The 13,244-nt window shown below is 31.3% G+C and overlaps 2 protein-coding genes across 2 annotated transcripts in view; one reads left to right on the top strand and one right to left on the bottom strand.

Moving 5' to 3' along the window:
- The window catches only part of Sol1 (CUB domain-containing protein Sol1), a 214,667-nt gene that overhangs the window by 65,285 nt on the left and 136,138 nt on the right, over positions 1 to 13,244 (bottom strand). The window contains exon 6 of the mRNA XM_090102022.1: positions 1,269 to 1,425. Coding sequence (XP_089958148.1) covers positions 1,269 to 1,425 — 157 coding nt within the window. The remainder of the gene's footprint in view (positions 1 to 1,268; positions 1,426 to 13,244) is intronic.
- Positions 9,007 to 13,198, top strand: LOC149908547 (uncharacterized). The gene is made up of 3 exons (XM_090102172.1): positions 9,007 to 9,054; positions 10,633 to 10,815; positions 12,741 to 13,198. Exons 1-3 carry the CDS (start codon positions 9,007 to 9,009, stop codon positions 13,086 to 13,088), a joined length of 579 nt encoding a protein of 192 aa, XP_089958298.1. The 3' UTR covers positions 13,089 to 13,198.

Below are 13,244 nucleotides of genomic sequence, written 5' to 3'. Positions count from 1 at the left end.
TGTGCTGGATATTTTTATCTAGACATTTTAATATTATGAATGTAGATAAACAAGGACTTCGTATTATTAAGATTGTGAATGTTTTCTTTAAAACCTTGTAGTGTTAAGTGTATTATTTTTAATGAATGCATCTGTTCACGATGATTTTTGAAAAATCTTTTGTTTTCCCTGGATATTACACTTATTGTGATTTGGAAGGGAATTATAGATTGAATCATTTTTCTTATTATGCTCTATTCCTGGAATGTGAGCTTCGCATTTTATATGTAAGTACACCCGATATACAAACATATTAAAATAATTTCACTGAAAAATGGATTTGGTTACTTATTGTGTAACAAACCACGCTAAATTTTTCATTTACAATTTCGAGCTTAGTGTAATAATGTTGCCAGACTGTTGTTAAAATAGAATACGGTATTATTTATCTATCAATCTCAATGTCATACTCCAATTTCATGTCGCACACCATTATGACACGCGAGCTGTATTTGCCGTCCCTGACCCATCATAGTACAGCTTTATCCCTTGTCTAGATTTCATATTAATTTGTAGCTAGTACATATTATACTTATATGGTTTAGAAACCTGTAGATTTGTACATAGTAATATTTCTTCTATGATCTTTTATTTTCGCTTACATAGTCATTTTTACAATAGCTAACTTCAATTGATTTTGAACTTTAAACTCTTAAAATATTGGTTTAGATAAGATTGTCTGTCGTCACATTTGTCGCTTTATAGTTCCTTCAAGATTGACACTAAACCATGTTGTAAATAAAATGTATGTGCGATTCAACACTATAAACGAAGAGTTGCTAGCAGTTGATGTTTCCAATGGGAAAACAGGGTCTTAAAATGCCTGTGTGCGATCTTTGACGTGGTAAAATGGAATTTAGGTTACAATCTATATATAATTTAGGTTATAATGTTTTAGATTTTGAAATACATGTACGGTTCATAGATAGATTATATTATATGTGTGTACAAATGCCAATTATCTAAAGTACAACACTTATTTTTTATCTAGAAATGTGTGATAAACTACTTCCGTCAGAATTTTCAAAAGTGAATTGGTAATATATTATATGTTTTGTAAAAAAGCAAACATATTGAATTATTATTTATTAGTACCTATTTGAATTTTATAAATATTCGATCATAAGGTTAAACACCTTTTACTTTATGCTGTAGAGACTTCTTAATTTTTTGTAAAAATACATTGCATTAATGAAAATGTTTATTTATCGTTTTATATTAATATTTACCTCGCATGAAAATGATAGGAACAGCGCACATTATTAGGGTAGATGGACGGGTATCGGGGACTGTAGAGGCGGCCGTGGGCGGGCCGGTTCCCCGATCTGCTGAACTGGTAGTCGCAGTCTGTGCCCGGTATCCTCACGCCTTCCGTTTCGAAGAGACCTGCAAGGAAAGTCAATTGGATTATGTGCTTTAGGGGAGGATAATAAGGTCTAATATTGCGGGATAGGAGTGGTAATTGTAACCGATAATTACAATTATCTTGCGATCTTTACAACTTCAGTTGTTGAATTGTCTATTTCATCTTTAGCAGATATGTTGTCAATCTGCCGATCTACTTTTTTTTTATATTTGTAGGAATATACAGGGTGTCCCAAAAAGTAGTGATATACTGAAGCTGGGAGGTAGAGGACCTAGAGGGCTATCCGAAACACCCCCATGTATGTTATGCGATTTTTCGTATTTTCGGAGATATGACGTTTTTTTCAATTTTTGACATATCGCCGAGTACGATGAGATTTTCACTCATGGTGACGTCAATTATTGCGGAAGATGCTTGATTTTTTTTTGTGTGCTAAGCTGAGAGATAGGCCTATTCAGTATGGTAACATTTACTATCGTTAGATCTTTGAATGGAATAAAAAAAAGAATTAAATGCCAAGAAAGATAAAATTACCCAGTATGTTCACTACTTCAAAGGCCCGTAAAAAAATAAAATCACATAAAAAAAGTTTTCCGTTTGGCTTTTAAAAACTTGCTCTATCTATCAGGTAGCTACCCTGAAAATTTCATTTTATTATTCAGAAGGCTTCAATCGAAAAATTGAAATCTAAATTTGGTAAGTGCAAAAATTGAATTAACATGATGATTAATAAAAACAAATTAAAACCAATAACCAGGTGTTTAATTACCAGAAATTTTTAAAATGACCCCGCTGTTGCTCAGTGCAAGTGCGACATCACCGTAAAAAGTTGTCTTTTAAATGTCTGAATGCCCTTTTATCATTTTTAATAGTTTCTTCTGCTACTATGAATTTCCGGGTTATTTCGTCCAAATTGTGGCAGTCTCTCGTCTTTGTACTATCCCCACGGAAAAAAATCAATAGGGTTTATGTCCGGGGACCGTGGAGGCCAGGCTTAGGAGCAAAGATACCCTGAAAGATGGATTGGTTGTTGCAGCCTGCGCATGCGCCGGTGACGCCTGCCTTAAAGCCTGGCCTCCACGTTTCTTTGACCTAAATCCCATTGATTTGTTTCAATGGGGATACTAAAAAGACCTCGGCTACTTGAGAGAATGCCACAATTTGGACGAAATAACCCGGAAATTCATAGTAGCAGAAGAAACCATTAAAAATGATAAAAGAGCATTCAGACATTTAAAAGACAACTTTTTACGGTGATGTCGCACTTGCATTGAGCAACAGCTGGGTTATTTTAAAAAAATTCTGGTAATTAAACACCTATTTATTGGTTTTAATGATCATCATGTTAATAAAATTTTTGCACTTACCACATTTAGATTTCAATTTTTCAATTGAAGCCTTCCGAATAATAAAATGAAATTTTTAGGGTAGCTACCTGATAGACAGAGCAAGTTTTTAAAAGCCAAATGGAAAACTTTTTTATGTGATTTTATTTTTTTATGGGCTCTTGAAGTTGTGAACATACTGGGTAATTTTAACTTTCTTGGCATTTAATTCTTTTTTTTATTACATTCGAAGATCTAACGATAGTAAATGTTACCATACTAAATTGGCCTATCTTTCAGCTTAGCACACAAAAAAAATCAAGCATCTAGCGTAATAATTCACGTCACCATAAATAAAAATCTCATCGTACTCGGCGATAAATGAAAAATTGAAAAAAAATGTCATAACTCCGAAAATACGAAAAATCGCATAACATACATGGGGGTGATTCGGATAGCCCTCTAGGTCCTCTACCTCCCAGCTTCCGTTCATCACTACTTTTTGGTACACCCTGTATTATAATCATATTCATATGAAAAATACTGCAGTCTGCGTTTGTATATTGACGATTTAGTACCAGCAATCTTATGTAATTTCACCTATTATAAAAATCTCACTACATTTCGATATTTAATTAAAATGCCACATGATACATAGTTTTGGAAACTGTAGTAGTTAAGTCACGAAGATGAGGCCTACTTTAATACCTAATTTACATAAATATTAGCAAAACATTTATAATGTTGTAGGCTTATTAACGTTGGTTTGGTTCAAATAATTTAAGACGAGAATATGTTTTCTCTAGAGATGTTGGAAGTTTTAGCATTAAATTAGTTGAGATTAGTAGAGCCCTAATTTAGGACTTATGGCATCTAAAATATTCGTAATTGTATAAGGTTTGCATATTACAGTTTATTAAGCATTAATTGATTTTCTTGGATTGCGTATTTATAATCACCGATCTGTATAAATTTCGTAGTATCTATAAACATATTAGGTACATCACTACATAGTATAAAAACAGAGTCGCTTTCTCTGTCAATATGTCAATATCTATCTTTAAAACTACGCAATAGATTTTGAAGTGGTTTTCTTTAATAGACAGAGTAATTCAAGAGGCAGATTTTAATGTATGATTTATTAGGTTTTAGACAAAACGGACGAAGCCGCGAACGGAAAGCTAGTACACTGAATACAACTATCAAATGTTAGCTATAAATTATCGATTTTCCTTGCTTATTCATCCAATATTGTCATAAAGTTATGAGTATTATGGTTATTTTTGGCTTAATTGTTTGGATGTATTTCGGGGTTGAATCAGATAAACGCACCCTTGTTCAGTAGTTCAGGTGCCTTTGTTAAATTACATTTTGCAGATAGCATCTCGGGCTTCGTATCATTTAATTTGATGCAATTATTTGGTTTATTCGATGTATTTTCTGTGTTTTTCGTAAAACGATGTGCAATTAAATACAATGAGAGGCGAGGAATTGGGTTATTTATAAATGTATGAAATATTTTATCTTAATTTATAAATTTAATATTATTATTTATTACATGACTAGTTAGTAGTTAGTACTACCTAACTACCAACGACATATTTTTTGAGTACATTTTTTGAGTCGGTACTATAACAAATATTAACGTAAAAATTATAAAAGAAAACCTTGCTTATTTATAAATAGTGAGATCTTTCAAATCACAAAAAGTTAAGAAAAGTTTTTTTAATCCCTAAATGAAATATGTAATACAAACACAGAAGCTGATAAACTTGCAGCTCTTCCATTTTTTCTCTACCAATATTGTAAACAGAATATAATATGAAAACTACGTGAACACCTGTAAGTGAAAGGTAATTGAGGCAGGAATTGATATATGACGCCGGAGTTCCTTACATGCTGATATTAAAGTAAAATTGTTTTTGTTCAATCTCTTAGGAGTTTCATGTAAGTATTTTTTTGCGAAATGAGAATATAATTATGAACTGAGTAATTTTAAAAGAAATGTGTAAGGTATAGTGGTTAATGCTCATCTTAGAATATATTTTTGAATATTATAGGTACATACAACTTCACTTCTTCATTTAATTTTTGAGTCAATATCTTATTAAATACATTGGACTTTATGTGTTTCAAAATTGTTGTAATAGTATTTAAAAAAAAATGTATGCGTGTACTAGAGTACACACGTAAGAAGTGAAACTTCTTTATGACCTTAAAAATGTCACGAGTATGGCGTAAAGCAAAAATGTCACGCGTACAGCGTAACGCAAAAATGTCACGCGTACGGCGTAACGCAAAAATGTTACACTAAATTTTTGTCCAACCCCGATAAAGAAGTTTCACTTCAATAATTATAATTTTATGAAGACTAAAATTTTGTATCAAATACGAAATTCTGTAGACATGTTGTTAAAATTTACTGTGAGTTGACAACTATATTTAGAACGGCATAAACGATATACAACTGTATTTAGACCTCAGCCCTTCGATTAAACACCCATTACACTAAGGGACAGTAGTATTGTTCAATTAGAAGTTAAATTAATTATTATCTTTAGCCACGTCGACACGTACACCTACGTGACACTACCTCATACTGTGGGTCTTGAGATAAATGTGTTATAAATCTTATTAAATAACTAACTGGATTTGCGTGTGTAACTCGTAACTTTTCGGTTGTTCAATTTGCTTGTTCACATGTTTTATAGGGAGTAATATAGATTAATTTATAAGTTAGAGTTAGTGTTAGAAGCATAATATATGTCTGATGTTTATTATAATTTTGACTAGCTGTTCCCCGCGGTTTCACCCGCATTTCTCCGCTCCTGTTGGTCTTAGCGTGATGGTATATAGCCTATAGCCCACCTCGATAAATGGGCTATCTAACACCGAATAATTTTTTAAATCAGGCCAGTAGTTCCTGAGATTAGCGCGTTCAAACAAACAAACTCTTCAGCTTTATAATATTAGTATAGCTTCAATAGCTTTAATCATCATGAGATAATATTATAGGTATGTAATACTATAATCTTATATATAAAAATGAATCGCAAAATGTGTTGGTAAGCGCATAACTCGAGAACGGCTGAACCGATTTCGATAATTCTTTTTTTATTATATTCCTAGAAGTACGAGGATGGTTTTTATGTAGAGAAAACTTAAATATGTACCACGGGCGAAGCCGGGGCGGACCGCTAGTAAATTATAAATATCTGAATGCTATATTATAATTTGTTTTTTGTTGTGATGGTGCATTATGTAGATTAGTGTTGATGTAATTAATATAGAGTCACAAGCCACTTGTGAAGAAAAGTTACAGAAATATTTAAAAAAGAAACATATTCATATTATGTTTGTCTCCTGTTTGAGATTAATATTTGATAGAAAGAACGTCTCAAGAATTCACTTTATCTATATTTTTACTTGACTAGGTGACGGAACGATCGGAAATAATGTTTATCAAATTTTTATAATTATAAAAATATTAAAATGCATTTTATTATTTAAAATTTAATACATATATATAATATACTTAATTATATAATATGTGTATTGTGCAACTTTGCAAACATACTTTGCAAACAAATCATCATAGGAGTTGAATACCTACACATAAAATCGATATATTGGAAAAAATACGCATTTACTGGTATTTTTCTCAATCTATCTGCATTGTACATGCAAAAAGAAGCGTGTTCACATTAATCGTTAATCGGTCATTATTGTTGCATATTTAGATTCATTACACACGCGTTATGCGAATAAAACAATTATGCGTAGTGCATGATAAATTAATGAGGCATTCTTTACTATTAATTAGATGAATGAGATAATCAGTTCTTTTTTATGGGGAGACACTAGACATGGAACAAATTAGCATTTGTATAAGATCCTATGTCTTTGTTAAACATATATTAGTGGTTGACAGGGACATTTATATATTTACCTATGTAAACAAATTCCTTCGAAACGAACTTGATCACTTTTTATGAATTACTAGCTGTGCCCCGCGGTTTTACGTACTATATTACTTGCTCTGTGGTTTTACGCGAAGTGCTCCGCTCCTGTTGGTCTTAGCGTGATGATAGCTTCCTCGATAAATGGGCTATCTTACACAGAAAGGGTTTTTCAAATCGGACCAGTAGTTCTTGAGATTAGCGCGTTCAAGCAAACAAACCAACACACTCATTAGCTTTATAATTTTAGTATAGATTTTGTAGGGTTGTAAGCTATTTTTCATAGGCATATGTAATAAAGGCGTCCTAGCAATATATTGTTTGGTAGATTATCTGTTAATACTGAAATAAATTCTCTCCAATTCTTGAGAACTACGTCTTAAAAATAAAATGTAACAACTGTAGAGCTGTGGTAGAGCTTCAATGATGCATCACGCCACACGCGACAATATGATGAATCTAATAGCCTTTATAAATATGAAATATGGAACATCCTTTCAAATTGAGACAGTAATACTAACAAATTCAAAAGGAACCTTGAAGCAAGGACATAAAACATAAAATAAAGTGGCAATTACCACATATGTCGATATAATGGAATGATGGATAACTAGCGATTGGCCCGCATTTTGCACGGTTAACTTCCTATTCTATTTCCAGTTTCTACCAATGTTACAAATGCGAAGTGGTTTGTGAATTTATTTCAATGTTTGTGCAAGTCTTTAGAGTAATATTTGAGATTTGAATAAGATTGAATTAGAAAAAATTTTTTGCATCAAGGAGCAGAGAATACAATAAGTTTTATTAGTTTATCTTAATCAAGCGTGTTTTTTTGTTTTTAAAATATATTTATTATTATTTGATTGCACACCGAATCACTATTTAAAGCGTATTATTTAAATAGCCCACAAAACAATAGAACAAAGTAAAAATAAAACTATATTCGAATAGAGGAAACTTTATAGGAATTTTCAATAAAAAATTCCTACATCTTGTACCAACGATGGATCGTATCGCGACATGAATATTCAATATCGGGGAAAACTTTACAGTTTTTTGTAACCCAGTGTATTTCTATTCTCTTAGTCCCTTGGACTTGTTCCTGTAAGATACAGGTTCAAAACATGAGTGTAAAATAAAAATACATGCAATTTTTCTTATATTTTCATCTAGAGTTTCGTCATTAAGTTTTTAACTGGATTATACATCACTTGAAAGTAGCAATGACTTTTAAAACTTTAACAAAAAACATAAAGACAATGAAAGGTAACGTTTAATAGGTAATTCCATTGCGCTTTAATTTAAATGAAAGAAAAAAGAAAAATCCTAAACTAAACAAAATCAAGCATGGATGGTGCTAAATGCTAAACATTTGCATACATTTATAAATAGCATAATATTATAAGTGGAGTTGTGATTCTATATCACAGAGAAGCGATTCTCGGAATCAGCGTTAGATTAAAAAAATTGTGAAAGCTTCAAAGCAATATAGGGGCATAAGAACTGCTATTTTATAAAGGGGAAGAAAAGCAATCTAATTCTTAAGTTTACAAAAAAGGGTAAAAGAAGTTGGTTTAGAATTGAAGTAAATATAATTATTTAAAAGAACTTAAGATTAAAAAGAAACCGCATTTATAACCAGTGATCTAATAATTTATGCTAAGAATGTATATTTCTTATCGAGATTAATTTTTGACCTTTGCATATGTACTAAGCACGTGATTATCACGACAAAAATCGCTCGACATTGCTTATTATATTGACGAAGAAATCAAACATTTTCATGCATTTCGATTACTTTTATATAATTATTTGTATTTTTATAATTATTATATCCGAAGAGCAGCAAGATTAAGTCATTAACTTATATTTTTATGTTTAATGAACTGAGTTATTTTAAAAGTCTTCAAATATCTTACAAACTTTAACCGATTACATTTCCTGAATCTTATGTTTGTAGTAACGTGACATTATAAATATCACATGAATTTCTAAAAAAAAACACTATGAGATATAAAATGTAAGACTAACTTATTATGAAATTAATCGAGGTATTAAACCGCAACTGCGCTACAAACCTTGAAGTAACATCAACATACATAATACAATGTTATAATAATTACGCGATGATAAGAACAAACTTATCATTATATGACGCTAATAACTTCATTTGTTCTAAAAAAAACCGATAATTTTGTATAAGAACGTGACCATTTGGTCAATTTTCAGGCACAATAACTAATAATGAATGTATTTAAACAGGTGCAACGACAATTCTCTATTAGTACTAATGCATTTTAATTGGAAATTATCCAGAATGTTGAAACTGTGTTTATCTATAATATTGGCTGCTTTTTTGCAAAATGTAAGATTTTTCTATACTTTTCTTTGCGTAGAGTCTTGGAGTTATGTGTGTCATTACATTTTTTGTGGCTTAAATATATCTTATAGAACTAAAGATTTGGTGGTAGTTTTTAGGTAGCGTCAGTCTCTATTAATCTAGTTTTATGTTTAATATTTTTATTAATTAGAAATTATTGAATTTCTTTCAAAGACTAGACGACTAGCAATCCGCCTGTTTTCATCCATTGTGACAATTCTTTAATATGAAAGCTCATTATACAGTCTAAAGCACAGTAAACAGTGATAATACATAGTACTTAAATATTATAAATGATATTTAATATAAATTTATATCCTTTTAAATATGTATTTTGAAAGTCCCATTTATTTTAATATCTCCCTTTTAATATGTTTGTTACGAGTTTAAATACAGTTCTACGAAATGTACCGAGCATTTGTCGTAAAGGTTTATGCATAATTAAGAGACTGTTTCCCATACGGACGTTAAATTGTGCTGTGTGAAATTATACGCGTTATTTAATTACCGAAAAGTATTCATATGGAGCATCAAAGAAATAATATGCTAAAAATATTACTAAAACATTTGTTACAAACGAAAATATAAAGATTTAAAGAATAATGAGATAATGCCTAGTCGTTACGAAATGAATGAATTAAATGACTTATTACTTCCTCCACAAATCACTACATAGTATAAAACAAAGTCGCTTTCCCTGTCCCTATGTCCCTATGTCCCTTTGTACGCTTAAATCTTTGAAACTACGCAACGGATTTTGATGCGGTTTTTTTTAATAGATAGAGTGATTCAAGAGGAAGGTTTATATGTATAATAACATCTATTAAATAGTGGAGAAGTACTGTTATTTTTGAGGTTTCTAATGTGATGTCGTAAAAAATTACATTTTTTCCGCTTACATTGCCAACGCAGGCTGAACCCTACGAGTTTTATCAAATTAATGTACTAAGTATTATACACATTGAAAAGGTCTACAGAAAAGTCCGCGATGGTATATGTCTATCTCTTATGGATAACCCACAATAACTTTTTTTTGTCATTTACTTTTTACGACAATTAATGGCTAATTTTCGATGCGATTTTAACCAATACAGCATTAATCCTTAACCAATTAAATACCTTGAATACATTGTTCATTTAATATAGATCTATATGGCCCTTTACACCGTATGATTTAAGTCAATATTTTCGAAGATATTACAGATTTAAAAATTGCGGCCGGCCGCCCGGCTATCTATTTTATACCCGTGTGAAGCCGGAGCGGGCTATGTTTTTATATACAACGTTCACAGTTTTTCTGTAGTGTATTTAGTATCAGCATTGCACCCGTGCGAAGCCGGGGCGGGTCGCTAGTATTATATAAACAAGTTTATTTAGAAACTTTGAGATTTTCATTTATGTTTTTTTTATGAGTATTATAACGCAATGAAAGAAGTTTAAGATGATCTTAAACTTCTTTCATTTTCATATAGGGTCAATTGTATATAACAGCGTGTTTATTCCTCAGTACACAATATCAAATTATCCTATTACATATTGTTTTAATATTAATTTTCATTTCAGGTACAATGTCGTCCATCAGACACATCAGCGAATGCTACAGCAACCGATCACTCCAACCTGTTCGTTGGTAACACGACTTCATCAAATGACACCCGCATGGACTCCTTTGTGTCACAGTTGGGCAATGTGGAGAAACAAATTGACGAAACACTAGCTGCTATATCGCCGTATCTTAATTTTATGGTACGTACCCTTAATAGTATAAAATATTAAGAATTAGGTGTGTGTGTATAAATCTATTTCTGAAAATACATTTGTGTAAATCGCTGCATTTATAAGTGTCCGTTGTGTTATTTAGCTATTACTAGGTAATGTTTATGATCAAAATGTAGTATTATAATACACTTAGTATAAAACGAAGTCGCTTTCTGCTGTCTATCTGTCTTTCCCAGTGTATAGTAGATCTTTAAAACTACGCAACGGATTTTGTTACGGGTTTTTTTAGATAAAGCGCGAACATTTTATGTAACAAAACTTTAACTCTATTCTAGCACATATTTGTATAGATATAACACGCGTTAACTTGTATATTTATTTATTTATTTCATTTATTTCAGAATAATTTAAATATCCATATATTTGTTAATAAAATGGCCTTAAATGGTATATAAATAAAAGAAACATAGACTACATACACTAAGAACAAAGTTAAATATTTAACAGGCTAAGCGATGGTCGTTGTTTGTACTATTGCTACGAACTTGCAAGGCGAGTGGCTTGTTAAATCCTTTAAAACTAAACATAAATACGGAGTTGAGAACTTGTATTTACTATTGGAATATGAAATATAGTGTTGTCTGCCACGCTTACAATTTGATATTTACATACAGATTCTATTTATTTACTGATAATATTTACTTACTAGTTCTTTTATGATTCTTACTGTAGGTACCTACAGATTTAATGATCTTTTTTGTTTCACTGATTAGTCATAGATAATAGTTCAATTTATAATTTATATTCACAGGGAATGGTCATACCTCAGCCCTACCTAAAATACATAGTTCCGGAACTAGATTTAAAATGAGTTTATATTATAAATCTGAAGAGTCTGTTTATTTGTTTGGTCGCGATAATCTCAGGAATCACTGGTCCGATTTGAAAAATTATTTCGGTGTTAGATAGACCATTTATCGAGGAAGGCTAGGCTATATATAATCACGCTAAGACCAACAGAGCGGAGCAATGCGGGTGAAACCGCGGAGCACAGCTAGTGTTAAATAAAATAGGTTTCATTCAAAGAGACTAGACATACACAATACGAATTGTTATTACATTACTCCATATTTGCTTTTGTTGTATGTACATGTGCAATCGTGTTGAACGTCTCACATTACAATAACAATAAATTAATCACCGGATGCAGTTCATATAAGGTCAAAGTCGGATAATAACTACATAAAGCATTTTGGTTGATACTAGGTTAATTTGAAGCAATTTGTTAAACGGTAGTAATTGAATAATTATTTATTTCTTGTATATTGATCTATTATAGATCTCATGTAATATAGTGAAGTCCCGTGCCCCAAGTGGGGTAAGGGGCAGATAAATGATTATGCATACATCTGTTTCACTGATCGATGTTCTTTTAGGGACAAGTAGGTGATCAGCCTTCTGTGTCCTGCCAAACCGAGAAATTTTTTGTCTTCGTCTCCACCGGGAATCGAACCCAAGACAAGGGGTCTTGGGTTGTTAACACGCTCACGCGTAAACCATTGTACCAATTTGATGTAATAATATGACAATAACAAAATATCCATGGAATACCAAAGGATTATACCATGTTATTTATTTTACATGAAAATATTTTTATTGGGCGCGTTTTCAATAAATATTTGATACACTTTTGTTACATCGATAACTCTGTAACATTTTTTTAGAATGCACACAACAGGGTGAAACACCGGATACAAATATGTATGGATTTTTATACAGAAAACGCTTTAAAAAATTGAGTTTAACTGCTCCAATATTAAACGTATTTTTAGATAAAAGATTGACTTCCACGAGCCAATTGAGAGAGCTCTATTAGATATAACTCCGACACCTACAGAAATTTTGAGGTTAAAACTAATCCTATAATTTATTTATATATTTCTTTATTACAGTTCGATACTGACAGCGATAGTAATTCCGATGATGATGATGACTGCGTTGATCAAATGATCATCCAACTTGTTCCTCAATACATTACTCCTAAAGAAGCAAAAGAGATCGAAGACGAAGCAGAGGAAATAAAAGAACAAAATGAACAAGCAAGTCTATCAAAAGATGAATCTTCATCATCATCATCATCCAATTCATCATCTGATGATGATGAGTTAGATGATCTCTCAGATTCCTCTGAATCTAGTGAAGAATTTGATGATGACAGTGATGATGAAGAAGAAGAACTTCCAGTTGATGACGAGTATTACCCGAAATACAGAATTTATGATACTCGCCCTACTGTATAGATATATCGTATAAAAACATCTTTTACATGTATAGCATTTAGTTTTATATTAGATTGTATATTGTATATAGAATTAGATTAGAATGGGAACAAAAAGTTTTGTATTCAGAAATATTCATCTACATTTTAGAATATTACTATCTCCATTATTCGATGT

The sequence above is a fragment of the Colias eurytheme genome, chromosome 5, assembly GCF_061535395.1.
Source record: "Colias eurytheme isolate Ceu_HAF_F1 chromosome 5, ilColEury1 Martin Lab GWU primary, whole genome shotgun sequence".
NCBI lineage: Eukaryota > Metazoa > Arthropoda > Insecta > Lepidoptera > Pieridae > Colias > Colias eurytheme.
Note: the sequence above shows the minus strand (reverse complement) of the source record. Positions and strands in the feature narration are given on the sequence as shown.